Here is a 19,112-nt window from a genome sequence, read left to right as displayed (position 1 = left end):
ATTCAATGATTTTTAAAATGAACATGATCATGATTTTAAAGGAAGTTGGGCCACAATGAATTAATTGTTCTCTTTTTTAATGTTAATTCAAGGCTGAAAGTTTGTCTACTTGATTATTCTTTCTTTTCAAAATATACTCATTTTGACTGCTTGAAATTAATGCAGATGAAGTAAAAATATATCAATGAATTCATTGTGGCCTAATGAAAATGAATTAAATGAATATGAACATAAATTACATATATGCTATGATTGTACAACATGTCCTGAATGAAAAAACTACTCACACTTTTGCTGTTGCTCATCAAAAGTCAATTAACATGACTACTTCTTAAAAATAACTCTTACATTAAACTATTTGAATAGATGTTTTTTTGATAAAGGATAAACAAAACTTTAAAAAAAGTGACCATTTCAGTTTTTCACACTTGTAATTGACAGTCCATTATAATGCTATTTAGTAAGATGGAATATTTTTTTGAATAAAGAGCAATAATGCATGTAAAAACAAGAAAAAATTCAACTGAAAATGCTTTTATATCATGTCCAATAGAAAGACATAAAATCAAAATTCCAAATGATAAAAAAAAATGTTAGCTTTCTTAATTTGTATTGCTGGAGAAGATTAAGAATCTTTTCTTATTTTACATGGCCTTTTTTGTTGCAATGAAAACCTTGCAGACAAATTAAATCTTCACCTCTCGATGGAACACATCAATAATAATGTAGCGATATTGATCCTCAGCTGTTGTAGAGCACGTAACAGTCAGCATATAAAGCGAAATAAATACATAGAAAAACAAGCTCGATTCACGAGACAAATTTATTCCGATGATACATAGCGACAATATGAATTCATAAAAATGTAACCAATGAGTTCTATGTACACTCCATTTAAAAGATGTGTAAAATTTCTGATAACACGATAATTACATTAATGTCATGAAAGGCGATATATTACAATGATTGCGACTTTAATCCAATTCCGTCTTCATTAACACACGATTATCCGCTGTCAAGTCTTTCTCCTTAATCACATTCATCCGCGCATTCTCTCCCGCTACGACAGTCAATATGGTGCCGGAATGCGACTTCTAGGTGGCGACATGCGAGTGGTTCCCGGCGGTGGTGGTGGAATAGGATAGCTGTACGATTAACAAATAGGAAAACATGTCAAATCAAATCAAATATTAATGAATATCATTCATTTTTAACTTATGCTCCAATCCATAAAATAATATTTCAAATCAATATAAATTTTAAAGCTCAAGAGTTTACTCAAATGAAAAAAACACTGTCTGTATGAAAAGTAATACGAAATGAATTTTCTCTGCAGCCATGAAATGAGACAACATAAAATTAAGACAATTACATTCCAAATAAGTTCCTTGTTTTCAAACATTATCTTATGTTATATACAAGGACAACATGATCACTAACTTTACCTTCTATAAATGTTTTGACCTTCTATAAATGTTATCTTTTTTTTAATTTTCAAACAGTGAAAGGGTCTTTAATGAATTAAAACTTTGACATCACTAGAGAATTGTGTCTGCATATATAATACAAAACTTTCAATGTTAATCATTACAAATACTTGTATTCAATACATGTATTTTCTTAAATGACTCCAAATTACCATTGAACCTGAATTAATTGTGAACCATCACACAACCAGATGATAAATGATTCACCAAAAATGAATATATCAGGTCAAAACCAATAACACATAGATCCAGCATGGATGAACAAAAAAATAATCTAAAGATAGGAAAACAATAAACTTACTTTGTTCTTCTTTCATAGTAATGGTCATAGTATGGATCCCTATAAATACAAATAGTATTGTGTGAAGAAAGTGAAATAAATCAAAATGCTGTGACTACTGAGGGGTCATTTTATTATCAATTTGCAATTAGAACTTAAAATCAAAACTTCAATTTAAATTATGCGATGAAAAGCAATATTTTGAATTGGAGCTATCTTTCTATATATTGTTATTTCAGTTGAATGATTTTCAAGAACAGACTTATACACCATCCACAACTTATGTAATTTTCAATAAAAGAGTTTTCTTCACAAGTATGGTCATACACATACAGATCATTTTTTAACTTAAATATCTAAATATATATCATTAATATATCATATGAAATAGACAATGATCAGGTTTGAAGAATTTTCACTACACTGCACTGAAGTACATGTATAAGTGCTATCAAACCAGTAACGATAGGACTTTTATTGAATTTCATGCAATTTTTACCCCAAAAAGTAATGAATAACATGCAATACATGCTTAGACTTGATCAAAATCAAAAGACCTTTCCTGATAAATTTGATCAAAGCATACTCAGTAGTTTTTCTGCAAAGAAAATGCTATATTTTTCCATAAAATAATTGTTTTTTGGATATTTTTCTTGCAGAAATCCAACTGGAGGTACTCTTTAAGAGCACAAAAATGATAACTTACATGTAATAACTGAAATTGAATGGCTAAGTTTTACAATAAATTAAACGTATGTGGACTTTCTTGCATAGGAATAAAAATGTACTGGTAATGAACTATTTTCTTCCCTTACTCCTAAAACACAAATATTCTTCTGATTGCAGTGACCTTTACTTATAGTCCTCTCTTTAGAACTTTAGTTGGCCCAAAGCAAAATCAAGAGGGAAAACCATTATAAATGAATGTAAAATAAGTAACATGCACTGGAAGGTAAATAGTAATAATAATTGATTATTAATTAAATACACCAAATCATTTAACAACTGTTTAGGAAAAGTTTAATTAACAAATGGAAAAGTAAAGCATGGATTATATTCAAATAAAAAGACTCAGTGAATGTGTTGGACTGGTTGTTACTAGTAAAATATAAGGAACAAATCTGAAACTAGACAACTTAGGAAGATAATGATCAAATTTAATTTCAATTCCAATAATGGTTGTAAAGAAGCTTTTTCATTTCTCCCTTCAATGACTTAATACTGAAAAATCTATAATTATTATTTTTCTTATAACATAAAAACTTGGTTTCAAACTTCATATAGAGGTAAAAATGTATGTATAACTATTTTAAAGAAATGTTATTAATTCATCTACAAAACAGTTGCACACAAAATGAAATAAAATAAAAACTTTCTATCATCAACTCAGTAACATTTATTAAAACTAACAAGGGTAACTGAACCAATATGTGCATACTTTATATTGACATATATCATTTTGCATTTTTACCTTGTTGGAAGTGGTGCAGGTGCAACAGGGGATCTTCTTCCCCCTGAGGCTCCATAATACTCTGGAGGGGGTCTTGCGTAAGGGTCTCTTTCTCTCATAAACGGATCCCGTGGATCTCTTGCAGGTGGCAGAGGTCGTCTGTCGTAAGGATCTGGATATGGTCTGTATCTATCAAATCTGTCCATTGGTGGTGGAGGCAGGTATCGGTCTCTGTAGTAGGCATCATAGGGGTCTCTAGGGTACGGATCCCTGGGATACATGTCTCTCATTGGGGCTCCCCCTTTAGGTCTTGATCTGTCGTTAGAAATCCTATACGCAATCATGAAATAGCCAATTCTTTAATTCAATCTTTTTTAAACACTATTACATTAATTATATCGTTATAAATTTGTTGGTGGCAAGTGTGTATGCAGTGTCTTGAAATTCTATTAAATTGAGTGTGCAAAAAGTAAAACATTTTAAAAATCTGTGCTATTAGATCACTATCTTATCTACATGTATCACTTGTATACCTATTCATAAATATATTTTTTTCCAAATTGTTGATGGTCTCTTCTAGTTGATATTTTGTTTACATTTACTTAATCACATCAAATTATTAATGTTCTTTGGAACTATAATTTCATTTCAGTCATTTTTTTCTTCTAATAAAATTTCTTATGAATTCTAAATATTTGGGAAGTTGTGATTTGATTATACTTTATGTGTGTGATCATAACTAGAAACTTTCATTTATGTCAAATATACTGCTTATCTACTAAATACACACATGAATATCATACAAATTCACACCAGGTCACAAATAAATCAACACTTCATTTAACATGTCTTACTCTAACATGTAAAATGTCTTCTTGATGATTATTGCTACCAGCATGTGACACATGAAAGTTTTGCTCAAACTATTTTTTAAGGTGTACTTTATTACAGTTAAGTAAACCAGCTCTATATCAATACACTCTGACTACATTGAATGTAAATACTTACGGACCCTTGGGACAATCTTTTGACCTGTAAGTAAACAAAAACATTAGTTATTGATCAATTCAAATTATTTTACACTTTCTTTTATGTAAGTGTATATTTTTTCTTGTATCTTAAATGCATTTGAATTCAACTTATATTCACATTTCTCTTAAGAAGGAAACAAATCTTAATTTAAGAATTAACCAAAGCAATAAGAAGATCATTTCAGAGTAAAATATTATCTTTATAGTATTTTGATAAAAGAATTAAAATCACATGCTCTACTATCATGAAGAAAAAAAATAAGAGAGAACAAACTGACATAGTAGTAGGCCCCAAAATATAGCAGTTTTATGAAATTGGTAAAATGTAAACTTTTAGCTATTTATTGGAAAGTCAAATACTTCTGTTACATAAATGTGGGCTGAGAATGAACACGAATGCGGCCATTTCATGACTAAATAAGTTCAAATCTTTCACATTAACTAATTGAATCCATCGAAGTAGACACTTACATGTAGTGTTTAAATAGTGTCCAAAATCTTTCATCAGATGAACCTGAATTTTGAGGCCAAAATTGGCCCTTACTGGACCTACTTCTTTGTATATTGAATTTTCAGTAGCAAGGCCAAATATAACTTATGGATTTTTATCATTGTTGAAGGCTGTAGGGTGACCTATATACTTATATACATTCCATTTGAACACTGGTGGTGAGAGTCTCATAGGAAATCGTTCAAAATCACCTTATTCTTATTATATGTGTAAATTATATACATACCAATGGCCTTCTTTTCCACATCTGTAGCATTCACCTTTACCACCCATGCCTGGTTTCTGTCGGACTTTACTGTGTGATAACTGCAAAATAAAGAGGTTAGTTATACATTTGTAGTTCCTAAAAAAAGTTCAAGCTAGGAATTTAGGGCTTTAATCACCTTTGATTGTACCAAAAACAGACCCTTTTGGACTAACTTAAAGCAGTAATGAGGTATTGCAATGGCATCAATACATGCAGAAAACATGATTTTATGTGTTCTTTTCTTTTTCAGAATTTCAAAAAAAAGATTAAAACAATACATCTGCTATGCTTAAAAGAAGTTGCATATCACATGAAAAAAGTCACATTTCAACATGAAAACAGCTGTTACATAAAAAAAAAAGTTACATTGAATACATAGTGTTTCTATTTGAATTGCTAATCAGTTTCTATTATGAAAAACAAATTCATTTCCTCAGATTAAGTAGAAGTGTACCTAGCCATTTAAATAATTGCATTATTGCAAAGTAAATATACTGAGCCAAAAAAGTTAAGCAACAAAAATGTGAAATTTTATTTTATTACAAAATCATAACAACATTTAATTTTAATAACAACAAAATGAAATTATAACATGTCAGAAGCAACATGAATGTTTATCACTCACATTCATTAGGATTTTCTTTGTATGGAGTGCAAAAGGGTCAAAATGCAGAAATGAGTATAGTGTTATTCAAAATTATTTTCTCACCCATGCCCTAAGTGCACCAATAGAAGATTGGCAGGCACACTAGCAGCTGCCTTTAGTCAATGCACTACTCTTGTGGCCAGAAAAAACTTGTCATGTGTTGACGTAAAGCGAAGGCAGCGCTCCTCCTTTTACAATATTTTTTTTTTGGTCTACGAGATATCGACCTATCCTGTGCAGTTGCAATTTGTCGATATCTGTTTGTTAGTCTCTAAACTGTTGCCTTATGCACATTAAATCGAGCCACGATGTCAGCAACACTCATTCAGGTATCAACCATTCCAAGAGCTTTTTGACGGTCATTTTCGGGGAGGCCTGGTTGACGCCCAATGCAATTTTGTCAAAGGTGTATGTGTTTTTCTTACCAATGGTGTGTTTCTGAACGTTAGTGAAAAAGAAATTTTTAATATCGTTTTAAAAGTACAGGTACAGAAGGTAAAACATCAAATCCACGTCTAAAGCTGAAATGGCGCGAAATCAATCATCAGGAAAAAAGTACGACTGTTTTAAATTACAGGTAAAACTAAGGATTATATCAATGATGTTTAAATAAAAAATTTCCAGAAACAACCAAACAAAAAAAATTCAAAAAAAGTGTTGCTAAACTTTTTTGGCTCAGTATAGTCCCATTGCATAAATATTTTTGGGGTTTTTTTTTGGATATTTTTCAAGAATTTAAAATTTCTCCTTGAAAAGCAATCCTTCATTGATTAATTTGCTTCCCTTTAAGTCAGTGTTTCTGTAAGAAAATAACTTACATGTACATCTAGGTACATAAGTTCAGACCTATGGACTATGAGACCTATTTGGACTCCATCAGGAGAAAAAGTTACATGTATGCATGATAGACAATGAACACACATGAACAGTGATTGCAAAAGATCACAAGGTCTTTGACATACTTTTCTTTACATTATCACAAGCTTAATGATAAAAGTTTAACATACCTCAACTTTTAGTTTTGAACCTTCAAAATCTGTTCCATCTAAATTTGCTTGTGCCATCTTAGCTTCATCTGGATTTTCAAAGTGCTGAAAAACAATTCGAAATAATTTAACAAAATGTAGATGCTAAGACCAACACATCAATATTTTAAAAAACATTTTCCGTTGATTCAGTTCTAACTTAAGTATTATCCTATCAGTGTTTTCCCCAAATATTTCATTTAGCATCCTGGTAAACAGGGGAAATTGAAATACCATCTGTTTCTAAAAATTGTAGCATCACATCCATAACATAATTTATAAGAAAACCACTTCAGATAGCATCACATTTAAGATTATAGCATCACATTACCATGATGCTAAAAGGCCCTGGGGAGAACACTGCCTATGCTAATATGTATTTTTTCAAGTACATGTAAAGATATCCTGTTTTAATAATAGACAGACGACAAGCCTTTTTCATTTCACATGGCATGTCATTAAATTTTTGTTTTGTTTTACAAATGTAGCTATTCTTTAATTCATATTATGTACTTTACAAGCCAATTATTAAGACACACAGATAGACGTTACTGTCTTACCTTTTTGTCATTTTGATAGTACATGTACAATGTATAGAAATGCAAATGATTAAATTATAAAAAAAAATACAGTATACTAAAAACAATTAAAACTACTGTATCATGCTAAATAGAATATCCAAGTGAATGAACTATGACTGAAGTTGCAGGACTAAATAAACTTTGAGGAAACAAGATGTGTTGCTGCACTGCGGCAGGGTCAAATACAAACTGTAATCTCAATGGAAATGCTAATACATTGTACAACTGCAAAATACATGTAAATATCAATAACATACCACTTCTGGTTCTTCTTAGTGACCTACATGTACTCAGCTGCTGCCACTTGAACAAATATAAAACAAAGAAGATGTGGTATGATTGTCAATGAGACAACTCTCCACTAGAGACCAAAATAACACAGAAATTAACAACTGTAGGTCACAGTACAGTCTTCAACAATGAGCAAAACCTACTTTAATCTTGCTTTTTCAACTTCTTTATAAAGGTAAAACAAAAATACAATGTAAAGCCTATTTGGCACAATATGACTTACTACAAAGGCATAGTTTCTGACTATGTCACATTCAATAACTTTTCCATAAAGTTCAAACATCTTTTGTAGTTCCACTCTCCGACATGTTTCTGGTAAATTACCAATGTAAATCTTTGTTGATATTTGTGGCGGCATTTTGGAGTTATGATCTGAAAAAAAAGTAAAATAAAACATGCATTTTTCAATTGCAATAAATATATTAGACAAGCACTGACTCCCTTGTGCTCACAATTCTATTCTTTAAATCTTAAATTTTTGTGGTTTATAGGAAAGCAGAAAATATCTTTAAGTCTTGGGTTTGAATACATGTATATCAACCAGGGATTGAACTCATCACCAGACACCTATCGTACTAAAGAGCCTGCTGAGGCAATTTTGCTAAGGATAAAAGTACAAAAGGTTGAATAAAAGCCAGAGTTGGTATCTTCACAGCACACATACAGAAGTAAGGATATGCCAAATACTGTACATACCATTCATTTGGCTTAAAACAATGTGAACTTTCATAAGATTTTAAAGTTTGCTTTCTACACTGATTTATTTGCCAAAAAGGAAGATGAGGAAATTATTAATAGCAGTCTTTTTCAAATAAATGGTAATGATGGATCTATATTGTGTTGCCACATGTTAGATTCATTTCCAAAGTCAAAATGAAAATAGAGAAATTTCTAACTAAACAATAAAGGGAGATAATTCATCAGCATCATCATTTCCAACTGCAGATTCGGATAATTTGCATTGTAGGAGAACCTCAAGTTCATGTTTTATAAACCCGTATGCTTTCAGCAAACTAATGGCTTAATCTTTTGCTTTCAAAAAGAAAATTTCTTGCAGATAATTACATGAATTACAGACAACAAACATGGACTGGGTGCCCTTTGTCTCCCTGTTCAGTCATTTATAAATTATTTGGTTTTACTTTCACAAGTTTACAGATGCAAAGTGATTGATACCTTTTGAAATGTGAATAGTTTAATATTCGTCGTTTATCTTGCTTAGGGTTGTTTAATAAAAGGGTAATGTGCAAATCTAAAGTAAATATTTTTAATTGACTTTCCTTACCACGCTAAAATTATGACTGCGCACGCATCGTTAGGGGACGTAACTCGGATGTAAATAAACTAGAGGCTCCAACACGATGTTGTTTTCATTGAATTTTTTTTCATTAAATTTTTAAAAAATCTCTCACGATGTGATACATACCCACACCTGAAATAAACAGACACTCATGTTTTTGTCATAAACAAGGAGATTATATGGTTAAATAACATCCTTGTCTAACTAAAAAAAAAAAAAAAAATCGGTATCGAAAAAACATAAACTAAAAACAAAGGAAAATAGTAAAAAAAAAAAGATGAAAATAACATACAAAAAGTAATAACAACATTAAACTTGAACTTTTGTTAATCTACGTTTTGATAGAATTTAGGCAGTTGCTCAGATTTGGACCTATTTCGCCCGGGCCGGCTCTGTCATATAAAAATATTTTGATTGAAATATTGTTCTTCAGAACAATATGTCAATAGATATGTTCCTGATTATTCAAGCCATCAGAATAGACTATTTCTGAAAAAATATCAAAAATGGCTATTTTATCGGCACCACAAATATAGTGAATTTGTTTCTGGCGCTGGAGAATAAAAATATGTTATTTTTCTGGCCGATTCGGTAAGCGGAAGCCAACTTTTAAAAACTATTTTGTTTACATGCAATTCAAATAATTTGGCTGTCTATTATTCCAAAAGCAGATTCAATTTAAACATTTCGTTAAAAAATCCAGAGTTCTCTAAATATTCTACCGAAATTTACCCAAAAGAACTTACTTTAACTAAATCTATCATAAACAGCAGTAGCTATAGTTGTCTTTTTCTAGATTTAGACATTTCAATTTCTAAAGGGAAACTCCACACTAAAGTTTACGACAAAAGAGACGATTTTTCATTCCCTAGCTATTGCTAATTTTCCTTTTTACACGGCGATGTTCCTTTGGCCCTATCATACGATGTTTAAATATCCCAACTCGTTCGTTATGCCCGTGTGTGTAGTGGTGTCACCTATCAATATTTTTAGCTTATTTTGATCCTTAATTGATGTTCTACCAGCTTAAAGTATCAATTTTTATTTCTTAATTTCTTAATTTTTACCTAACCTCACCTAAGTACATCCTTAAACCAATATAGTAATTCGTCTGAGGTTGTCTTATGTCATATATATCTAAAGGTTTGTCCAATTTTTTTTTGATTTTTTTTTTGAAGAATTTGGTGTTAATTGATCATGTTTGTAGAAAGTATCAGCTAATAACTAATACTTTACACTCGGGACGATTCAGAGCGATTCAGAGCTTTGAATATTGAATTTGCATAGGCACTTAACTATAATATTGCTGTGCTATAGGTTGCCATATAAATTGTTTTTTATTCTATTTTTGTTATCGATTTGTTGTTTCTCTGATCACACATTTACTTGTATTTTTATGGTATTCTTTGATAATTAATCTGCGCCACATTGGAATAAATGACAATTATGACAACGCATTTTTCGAAATAAATCAATGAAACCTCGGCTATATGTCATGAGTATCACTTTTTCTAAAATAAATATTGAATAATAGTTTTTAGTGACCACGTTTAATATATATATAGAAATGTATTGCTTCTTTTTCAGAGGAAAATAATGACTACAAAAGGGAAGGACTCCTTGCGTCTTGTATATTTCATAATGAAGGATTTTTTAAGTGGTTTATAAAAACTTCACATTACGATTGCTATTTCGATTTTTGTATTCTTCATAATCTGATGTAAAGGAAAACGTTCCATTCGTACTGCAGGCGGAAACCCAGTTGAAATAGAACAAAAGAATCGAAGCTCTTTGTTAGAGAATTCAAAGCGATAAATGCTAACTGTAACTAATGTTTACTATATAATAACACAAATGTTAAAAGTTAATAGAAACAAATAAAACGACAATTTTCTTCTCAATTACGAAATGTTTTATTTTAAAAACACCATTTGCATAAGTTTTCAATTTATCTATTACATAGTAATGCAGAACAATTAGATATCAAGTCGACGACAGGGGTATCTATCAAGTTGGATAACCTCCGATTAAAAAAAAACAAGAATGTGTCCATAGTACACGCATGCTCCACTCGCACTATCATTTTCTGTGTTTAGTGGACCGTGAAATTGGGGTAAATGCTCTAATTTGGCATTTAAATTAGAAAGATCATATCACAGGGAACATGTAAACTAAGTTTCAAGTTGATTGGACTTCAACTTCTTTAACCTGAAATTTGCGCTAGCATTTTCTATGTTCAGTGAACCGTGAAATTGGGGTCAAAACACTAATTTGGCATTAACATTAGAAAGATCATATCATAGGGCACATGAGTACTGAGTTTCAAGTTGATTGGACTTCAACTTCATCAAAAACTACCTTGACCAAAAACTTTAAGCTGAAGCGGGACGAACGGACGAACGAACGAACAGACGCACAGACCAGAAAACATAATGCCCCTCTACTATCGTAGGTGGGGTATAAAAATACCATGGACGGAGAACATATCAATCTATTAGTTCAGTAATTTTCGTGTCTGCCCTTCCATTATGTGACTCGAGAAAAAAATCCCAAAATTGGGTAGCAATTGTATCGAAAAGAGAAAATCGAGTGCACCTTTTTATGTTAGGGCGTGTTTGAGGTGTATATTTTGTCTTTAATACGTACAATGCAAGAGTATTTGATATATCATCTCGCTTCATATTCTATCATTTAAATTTTTATATTTCAAAGCTACATGTTGACTTTATAACATAAAAAAAATCACAGTACGAAAAAGATGAAATATATGGGTCAAGTGAACTATCTTTCTAATGAATCACAAAAACAGAGTAGGTGTGTTCGAATAGCTATTTTTTTACTAAAAGTACTAGTCTCGATTACCCAGACGCATATTTATATATAGATTTGATTGTATGCAGAGTGAACTTTTATTGCTAAACAACAGGAAATGACTGTTTAACAAGTTCATGCATAATATGAACATTTTTTTTGTAAGTAACAATGATTTAGAAATTAAACAAATTCATTATAAGGATATTTTATTCATAACTAGATATAGATATATATAAATATAAAAATAATCAATATGATTTAAAATGTATATAATGGGTTATGTATATATATAGAATGAAATTCAAAACAGTGTGGCTGTGGCCATTGATTGACACATTAAATTCATCCATTGACTGGGACAATTTACTGAACGTTTGTCTGTAACGACCACTGTTCACGACGTACCTTCAATAGACATTTAAACTGTAGGGTCACCAAAGGTTTCTTAACGCCTTTAATTATAAAATAATTCAAAAATTAATCAGGAATAACCTTTATGTTTTGATTTATATAATTAATATAAATCAAAACATTGTGTTATTTCTGATTAATTTTTAGAATTACTTTATTAAGGTGTTGAGAACCTTTGGTGACCCCATAGTGTCTTTAAAAAGAACATAGTGAGCAGTGGTCGTTACATACAAACGTTCACCTAAATTGTCCCAGTCAATGGATGAATTTAATGTGTCAATCAATGGCCACAGCCACACTGTTTTGAATTTCATGCTATGAAGGTGTCATGGCTTTTTATTGCAAGTTTCCAACATTTGGATTTGTCAACTGAGGCATCATCCATTCTTATGTTTATTCAAAAGTTTTAAAAAAATAACTGCAATATTAACTATGATATCTGAAATATAAATGAACAAAAACTTCACACAAAAAAGCAACCTGGATTTCAAACTTTCAACAAATTCAGTAAATAGAACTTGCTGCAGATTCCATATCTCAATTTATGTTTTTAATTCCAATATAAGGTTGATGACTGGCGTTTTTTTAACATCCTTGACTATCCAAGAGGGTTTATATAAAGCTGATTTTGAAAGAGATTCATTATCTTACATATATCTACTAATAATTGTCAATTTGTTCTGGATTTAAATGTGCAACTATTTGCATTATAATGGCAACATGTCTTTTATAATACTTGAACAAACTACCCTTAACAATATCCTTCAATCTTCATGGTGAAAACTGATTATTTTAAGGAGTGCTATTAATTTTCCTGAGAATATTCTAGCAATTTTTATCAAAATTTAAAATCAAAGTCTTCAAACAAAACAACAATAAAAAATTAACAAATAAAACTTTAAAAAGTGCATTAGCTGTCAAATTCATGTTCACCAATTTGATTCAAATTCTCATATTTGATTTTTATAACATATTAAAAGGTATATCTAAATTCTTAAAAGTCCAAAACAAATTAAGAAATAATTCATGGAAGCCATAGATTGTTGGAAATTTACATAGGCCTGGGCTGTGATATTTGAATTTTATCCTAGCGAGGGATAAAATTAACCAATATCACAGCCCAGGCCATGTGTAAATTTCCAACAATCTATGGCTTCCATGAATTATTTCGATTCTATTAGAACAAATACGGTCATTAAAATACTGAAGTGAGGGTTGGTTTGGTGTGTGTGTGGCTGATCTTTTTTACTCCCTGTTAGATAAAGCTCAAAAATCTTAATAAATCCGTTGCTTGCATGGGTAATTTTGTGAATAACCTCTAGAAAAAAAACTGTTTAATTCTTCTAATTCTCAAACCCAAAATTTGCCATTTTTAATTTACATGATTTTCTCGTAAGCTTCCGTCAAATCCAAAGTTGACATTTTGAAACTAAGGAGCCGCCATGTTGACTTGCTGAAATTAGTAAATATGCAAATAATGCAATAGAATAGAAAATAAAACAAAACGTACCTCAAAAATCAGTTTAAAGACAATATCATACGAATTTCGATGGTTCACGTATCAGAAAACTTTCAACTTTAACGGTTTCATTTGTATGACTTCATGTTTTGAAATGACTTAAATGCGCCAAAAAAATTAATAGACTTTCGCAGAATTTTATTTTATTTTTATTTTGTTGATTTCTCCGAGCTCTTGTGCATCACTTCTTTTTATTTTGCATCCGAATAAGAATAACAGTTATTTTGTCTTTTTTTAATTGCACTTTTTAAAACAATATCATCGGCAAAGGGTCTGAAAATAGGTTCCAATACATGTAGATTTACGTGGGAAGTATATTGTAACAGTCATTATTATGTATATCTCCGAGTCTGCACTAAGTATAGATATATCTAGAATTTTATCACAGTGTTGTTTACAAAGCGAAAGAAGCACATCATATTAGAATAATAATTTTAAATCCATGGCCTCTGTAATATGTATCAGCAATTCATGTCTTTTTAAGTAATGACCTCATCTATAAAAATATACATAAAACAAAATCAATTCTTTACTATAAATTATATATAATTACTTATAACTATCAAGGTGACCTCTGAAGACTGAAGATGATCATAGAACCCTTTAAAAACATTAATATAGATCTTAAATAGATAGCCAACTAATGCAATCGGATTTTTCTAGGTCTGTTTGATTTCATATAATAGGTTAATGAACAATGTTCATCATACTTTTTATATATAAAACAAAGATATGGTATGATTGCCAATAAGACAACTCTTCATAAGAGACCAAAGACATAGGAATTAACAGCTGTAGATCACATTATGGCCTTCAACAATTATTATTATTATTATTAACAATATTTATATAGCCCATTATCTAATTAAAATTACTCTAAGCGCTTAACATAAAACACTCAATGCAGTTAACACTGAGCAGAGCCTATACTGCATACTGGTAGTCAGTTATAAAAGGCCTCGAAATCATAAATGTAACAATTTTAACCTGTATAAGAATGAGACTTTGGCGATTGAATCAGTTAATTAAATGGTATACCCTTTTTCACTTTCAATTTTAATAACTGATCTAGCTTATGGGTTAAATTGAAGGTTCAATGACTTTTTTGTTGAATTATTCAATGAGCAAGTAGCTTTATTTGTTTTTATCAAATTTCCAATGCACTTCTGTAGATTTATTTGGTTATGAAAGAACTAAGGATGAAATACTTTAGATTTATTTCTTTATATTAGATATACCAATGAAAAACTGTGTATTTGTATATGTTGATACTATTTTTCATGATTCAAACAACGTTTCTGTTTCATTGTAGTCCATGGTATACATACTATACAATTGGTATTTTTGGTTTGTATTTTAATTTTAGATTTGCATCTTGCAATTAATTATGATCAATTGACAGTACCTATCTCAGTTTTTATAGGTCTCAGCACAAATTAAGATCCGATTCAATCAGTTTCAATTTGACATTGATAAAGGACCATCTGTTTTGAGTTGTCCTTGGAGTTCAGTATTTTTGTTATTTTATTATTTTCAATAAGTAGAAAATGCTAATTATTTGTAAAACATTTTTACAAAAGTCACAAACGTTTTGAAACTAAATGCATCCTTTAATGCAAAATCATGGATATACCCTTGAATCATCACAAAGACTGTGTATCTGAGTCTGTTGCAAAATGTTTGCATGCAATGTAAAAATATCAATCAATTAAGATAACAGACACATAATATTTATAAATTATTATATATATAAAAAATAACCCTAAAGTAAAGACCGACATAATGTTTTCAATTTTGCATTGATACAAAAAAAAAAAAATTGCATTGATACAAATAAAATATAAGTTATTTGGATATAGATCAAATATAAGTTTCATTGATACAAATAAAATATAAGTAGCATTGATACAGATTAAAAAAAAAGTTGCATTGATACAGATACAATATAAGTTGCATTGATATACTTATTACATGTTAAATGTAAAAATGTATATACATCACCCTGGATTAATATATTAAGAATATAACATTTCTGAATAACAACCTGATTAATTAAAACATCGGATAAACACAAGTCACCTCTATAGAAAATATCATAATACTACTCCAGTAAAAGAAGTCATTGCAAGGATTATAACAACTATTCACAGAAATGATAAATGATGGTCTACTACTGCATAAATGAGGGGCCTGATAGGGGAAGGGGGGATTGGGTCTCATCACAATTCACAAGATTTTTTTTCCATCACAATTCAGAAAATAAATATCCATTATCACGGATCACGAAAATATTAAGAAAAAAATAATCTGTAGAAAAAAAGATCACCATAGCGAAAATGCGCTGATCACAAAGAACGAAAATAACCCAGCAGGCCCCTCATAAATTCCAATACAGGAAACAAGTAACATCCTGATAACCATTAAGGAGATGACTTCAATTGGTGATGTAATGGTTGCAAATTAAGTTAAGTAGGGACGCTTTAGCAGAATAGATCAACAGTATTTGCAACCATCAAATGACAAAATGATGCTGTCGGAGCTTAAAATACAATATTGTTATCTCCATTCTAATGATACTGATAGAAAACAATGTCAAATCATTCATTTAAAATCTGTCATACATTGTTTGGTCTTCCATGTATGTTTTCATAGCATCAATTGTGAATTGATGTCATGAAAATTAATGACATATATGTATACTATATCAAAATGAACGATACAAACAATGTTGCATTACAATTACTTGTATCTGTGCTGTGGTAATTGAATGTTCAAAAGATAAAGTAATGATGTCATCATTTTGGATGCACAATCAAGCCTATTCAAGGGATTCAGAATGGTTTTTTTTAATCAGAAACAACAAAATGTAATGGTAACTTCCAAAATTAAAACATTTATTGCAAAAGGATAAGATCAACATAACATATTTTCTATTATATACTGTAATAATTCTCAAAAACACAGATCCTTAGTACTGTCAGAGCAATTTAAAAAAATATAATAAAAAATCTGCAGACACAGCCAGACAACCTTATTAGTATAAAAATAAATTCAGAATCATTGATCTTGCAGTCATTAACACAGTACATATCAACTGTAATGGCACATAATGTAAAGTACAGTGTGTAACCTGTGTTATCTGACACACTGGCAGACCAGAAAAAAATGTCAGATTAAGTAGGGTGTAAGAATATTCAGGTTTTTTTTTCAAGGATAGGCATATTTTAGGACCATAACAATGTGTTGGTTAAAGCAGGATGTTGGAATACTCGGGTGTTGGATTAGGCAGGTTATACTGTACATATAAATTCAACAACATATAAGGTTAACAGAAAATCTTGTATAAGATAGGGTAACAAAGTTTATTATATTAATATAATATAAAGTCAAAATTAAATAAATTACATCAATGATTAACTTTGAGTTAAACAAACTGTTCAAATGATACACATATATAATTGATTGACATATTTACTTTATATACCTGTGGTAGTATAATTTTACTAACAACCAAAAAAAAACACAGTCATTTAGTTACTATATAAATTATTTAAAAAGAGAATGTGGTATAATTGCAAATGAGATAACTCTCCACAAGAGACCAAATGACCATTAATATAATGGAATACAAAAATTTATGTAGAAAGCTCTCTCAGAAGCAAAAAAGCCTAACTGTAAAATTATGTGGGCATAAACTACAGGCACAAAGATCCTCAATTTATACATTACTAATACATCAATAACAATTTAGCAAGCAATTCTTATTAGCTATCCAATCACACTAACAATAGTCTTTTTCATATTTGGGATTGAGAATCTGATGCATTCAAAGAACTTAATATATAGAATCCAACCAAATCTTATATCTTCATTTGCAGCTTTATTCTGAGAGAAAGGTTTATAGAGCAAGATTGAAGTTTACACCTTTGTGAGAAAACATCAATCTGGATAATCATTGAAGATAATCTTGAGAAAAGAAGGTGTGTATCTTGACCAGAAATTCTCTCAAACAGAAATTTCAAAGAAACTGGGATGTTATCAATTCCAGATCTCACGTAAATCTTATACGAGACCAGTATCACTCAAACACAAACCCAGAGAGAAAACGCCAGAGGAGTGGCAAACCTGCTGATGATGAAGCAGCACTTACTACTTGGTTTAATAACGCAAGGTCAAGAAACATCCCACTCAGTGGTCCAATATTGGAAGGAAAAGCAAAAGACCTTGCTGTTGAATTAGGCAATGACGACTTCAATCCAACATCAGGCTGGCTATCACGTTGGAAGAACCGCAATATGATAGTTCATACAAAGTTGCATGGCGAAAAGTAGGACTCAGATGTTAAAGCTACAAAAAACTACCTAGAGCACATCCTATCAAACCTACTAGAACAGTTCAACCCAAATGATGTCTACAATGCAGAAGAGACGGGGCTGTATTACAGGGCACTTCCTGAGAACACACTTACCAGAAAAGATGACGATGTTTCCGGTGGTAAAAAGCTAAAAGATAGAATAACTACCATGGTTTTCTGCAACATGACTAGTAGTGATAAGCATCAACTACTTATAATTGGTAAAAGTGAAGACACAAGGTGCTTCAGGGGTAAAAAGAGTCTACCCGTGATCTACAAAAACAACAAAAACTCCTGGATGACATCCGAGATATTCAAAGAGTGGTTGAAAGACTTAAACAAAGATATGTGCCGTCAGAACTGGAAAGTATTAATGCTTGTTGACAATTGAAGCGCCCACCTAAAAGATGCAGCTGATAGACTTGAACTTGTTGTTCTTGAATTTCTACCACCAAATACCACTGCCATAATTCAGTCATGTGACCAAGGGATAATCCGTAATCTTAAAGGACATAACCAAAGTCAATTAGTACAGAAAACATTAACTGAGATAGATACAACAACTGCTACTGCTGTCGAAATAGCCAAGAAAGTCACACTCCTTGATGCCATACATATGGCAACTAATGTGTGGAAGAAAGTCAAAACAACCACAATAGTGAACTGCTTCAGAAAGGCTGGCTTTAAAGACACTCATGAAGAAGAACTTATCCCAGAGAAAAGGACATTGAAAATACACCCAACATGACAGAAGATGAGTTCATTGAGTACGTTGATCACAATAACAACCCGAATGTTATGGAGAGCTAACCGATGCCGACATAGCCACATCTATTCTACAAGACGAACCTATGAGGAATTCCGACCCAGTAGAAGATTCCAATAGCGAAGATGAATTAGAAGAAAGCATCATTCCCGTGAATTTCTCCCAGGCTAACACACATCTGGCTGGTTTACGCCGTGCTATGGAGGAACACCAATGTACTCACTTCTCAACATATATACAAGATGGAAGCCGAAATTCTAAAGATGTTGCCACAGTCAAGACGGCAATGTAAGATTACCAAGTTTGTTAACTGGATACCATAGTGACAACTATTTTTTAACTCTGTAGAGACTAGTGCTGTGACAATTATATGTGCTTTTATGAAAATTAAACTGTGCT

At 30.9% G+C, this 19,112-nt stretch overlaps 2 protein-coding genes across 4 annotated transcripts; one reads left to right on the top strand and one right to left on the bottom strand.

Moving 5' to 3' along the window:
* Nucleotides 1–809: 809 nt before the first annotated feature.
* LOC139516947 (RNA-binding protein lark-like) lies at nucleotides 810–8,906 on the bottom strand. 3 transcript variants are annotated; one of them, XM_071307431.1, is made up of 8 exons: nucleotides 8,835–8,906; nucleotides 7,773–7,921; nucleotides 6,660–6,743; nucleotides 4,986–5,065; nucleotides 4,226–4,249; nucleotides 3,239–3,547; nucleotides 1,789–1,827; nucleotides 810–1,145 (listed from the first exon to the last, which is right to left on the bottom strand). In XM_071307431.1, exons 2-8 carry the CDS (start codon nucleotides 7,905–7,907, stop codon nucleotides 1,070–1,072), a joined length of 747 nt encoding a protein of 248 aa, XP_071163532.1. In that variant the 5' UTR covers nucleotides 7,908–7,921; nucleotides 8,835–8,906; the 3' UTR covers nucleotides 810–1,069. The 3 variants fall into 3 exon arrangements, with proteins under 3 accessions (XP_071163532.1, XP_071163534.1, XP_071163533.1); XM_071307433.1 differs by having other exon boundaries at nucleotides 3,239–3,532; XM_071307432.1 differs by having other exon boundaries at nucleotides 8,726–8,848.
* A 7,944-nt stretch (nucleotides 8,907–16,850) lies between these two features.
* On the top strand, nucleotides 16,851–18,695 carry LOC139515339 (uncharacterized). Its single transcript, XM_071304905.1, has 3 exons — nucleotides 16,851–16,882; nucleotides 17,642–17,920; nucleotides 18,341–18,695. Exons 1-3 carry the CDS (start codon nucleotides 16,851–16,853, stop codon nucleotides 18,693–18,695), a joined length of 666 nt encoding a protein of 221 aa, XP_071161006.1.
* Nucleotides 18,696–19,112: the final 417 nt, after the last annotated feature.

Source organism: Mytilus edulis, chromosome 3 (genome assembly GCF_963676685.1).
Source record: "Mytilus edulis chromosome 3, xbMytEdul2.2, whole genome shotgun sequence".
NCBI lineage: Eukaryota > Metazoa > Mollusca > Bivalvia > Mytilida > Mytilidae > Mytilus > Mytilus edulis.
Note: the sequence above shows the minus strand (reverse complement) of the source record. Positions and strands in the feature narration are given on the sequence as shown.

Excerpts from the sequence above, each read along its gene's own strand:
- LOC139516947 (XM_071307431.1), bottom strand. The coding sequence starts at position 7,907 with ATGCCGCCACAAATATCAACAAAGATTTACATTGGTAATTTACCAGAA. Across the intron at positions 5,066-6,659 it reads GTTCAAAACTAAAAGTTGAG|TTATCACACAGTAAAGTCCG; the intron begins GTATGTTAAACT and ends TTTATTTTGCAG. Across the intron at positions 4,250-4,985 it reads TGTGGAAAAGAAGGCCATTG|GTCAAAAGATTGTCCCAAGG; the intron begins GTATGTATATAA and ends GTTTACTTACAG.
- LOC139515339 (XM_071304905.1), top strand. The coding sequence starts at position 16,851 with ATGTTGGAATACTCGGGTGTTGGATTAGGCAG. Across the intron at positions 16,883-17,641 it reads TCGGGTGTTGGATTAGGCAG|ATCTCACGTAAATCTTATAC; the intron begins GTTATACTGTAC and ends TATCAATTCCAG. Across the intron at positions 17,921-18,340 it reads ACAAAGTTGCATGGCGAAAA|CGCCCACCTAAAAGATGCAG; the intron begins GTAGGACTCAGA and ends TGACAATTGAAG.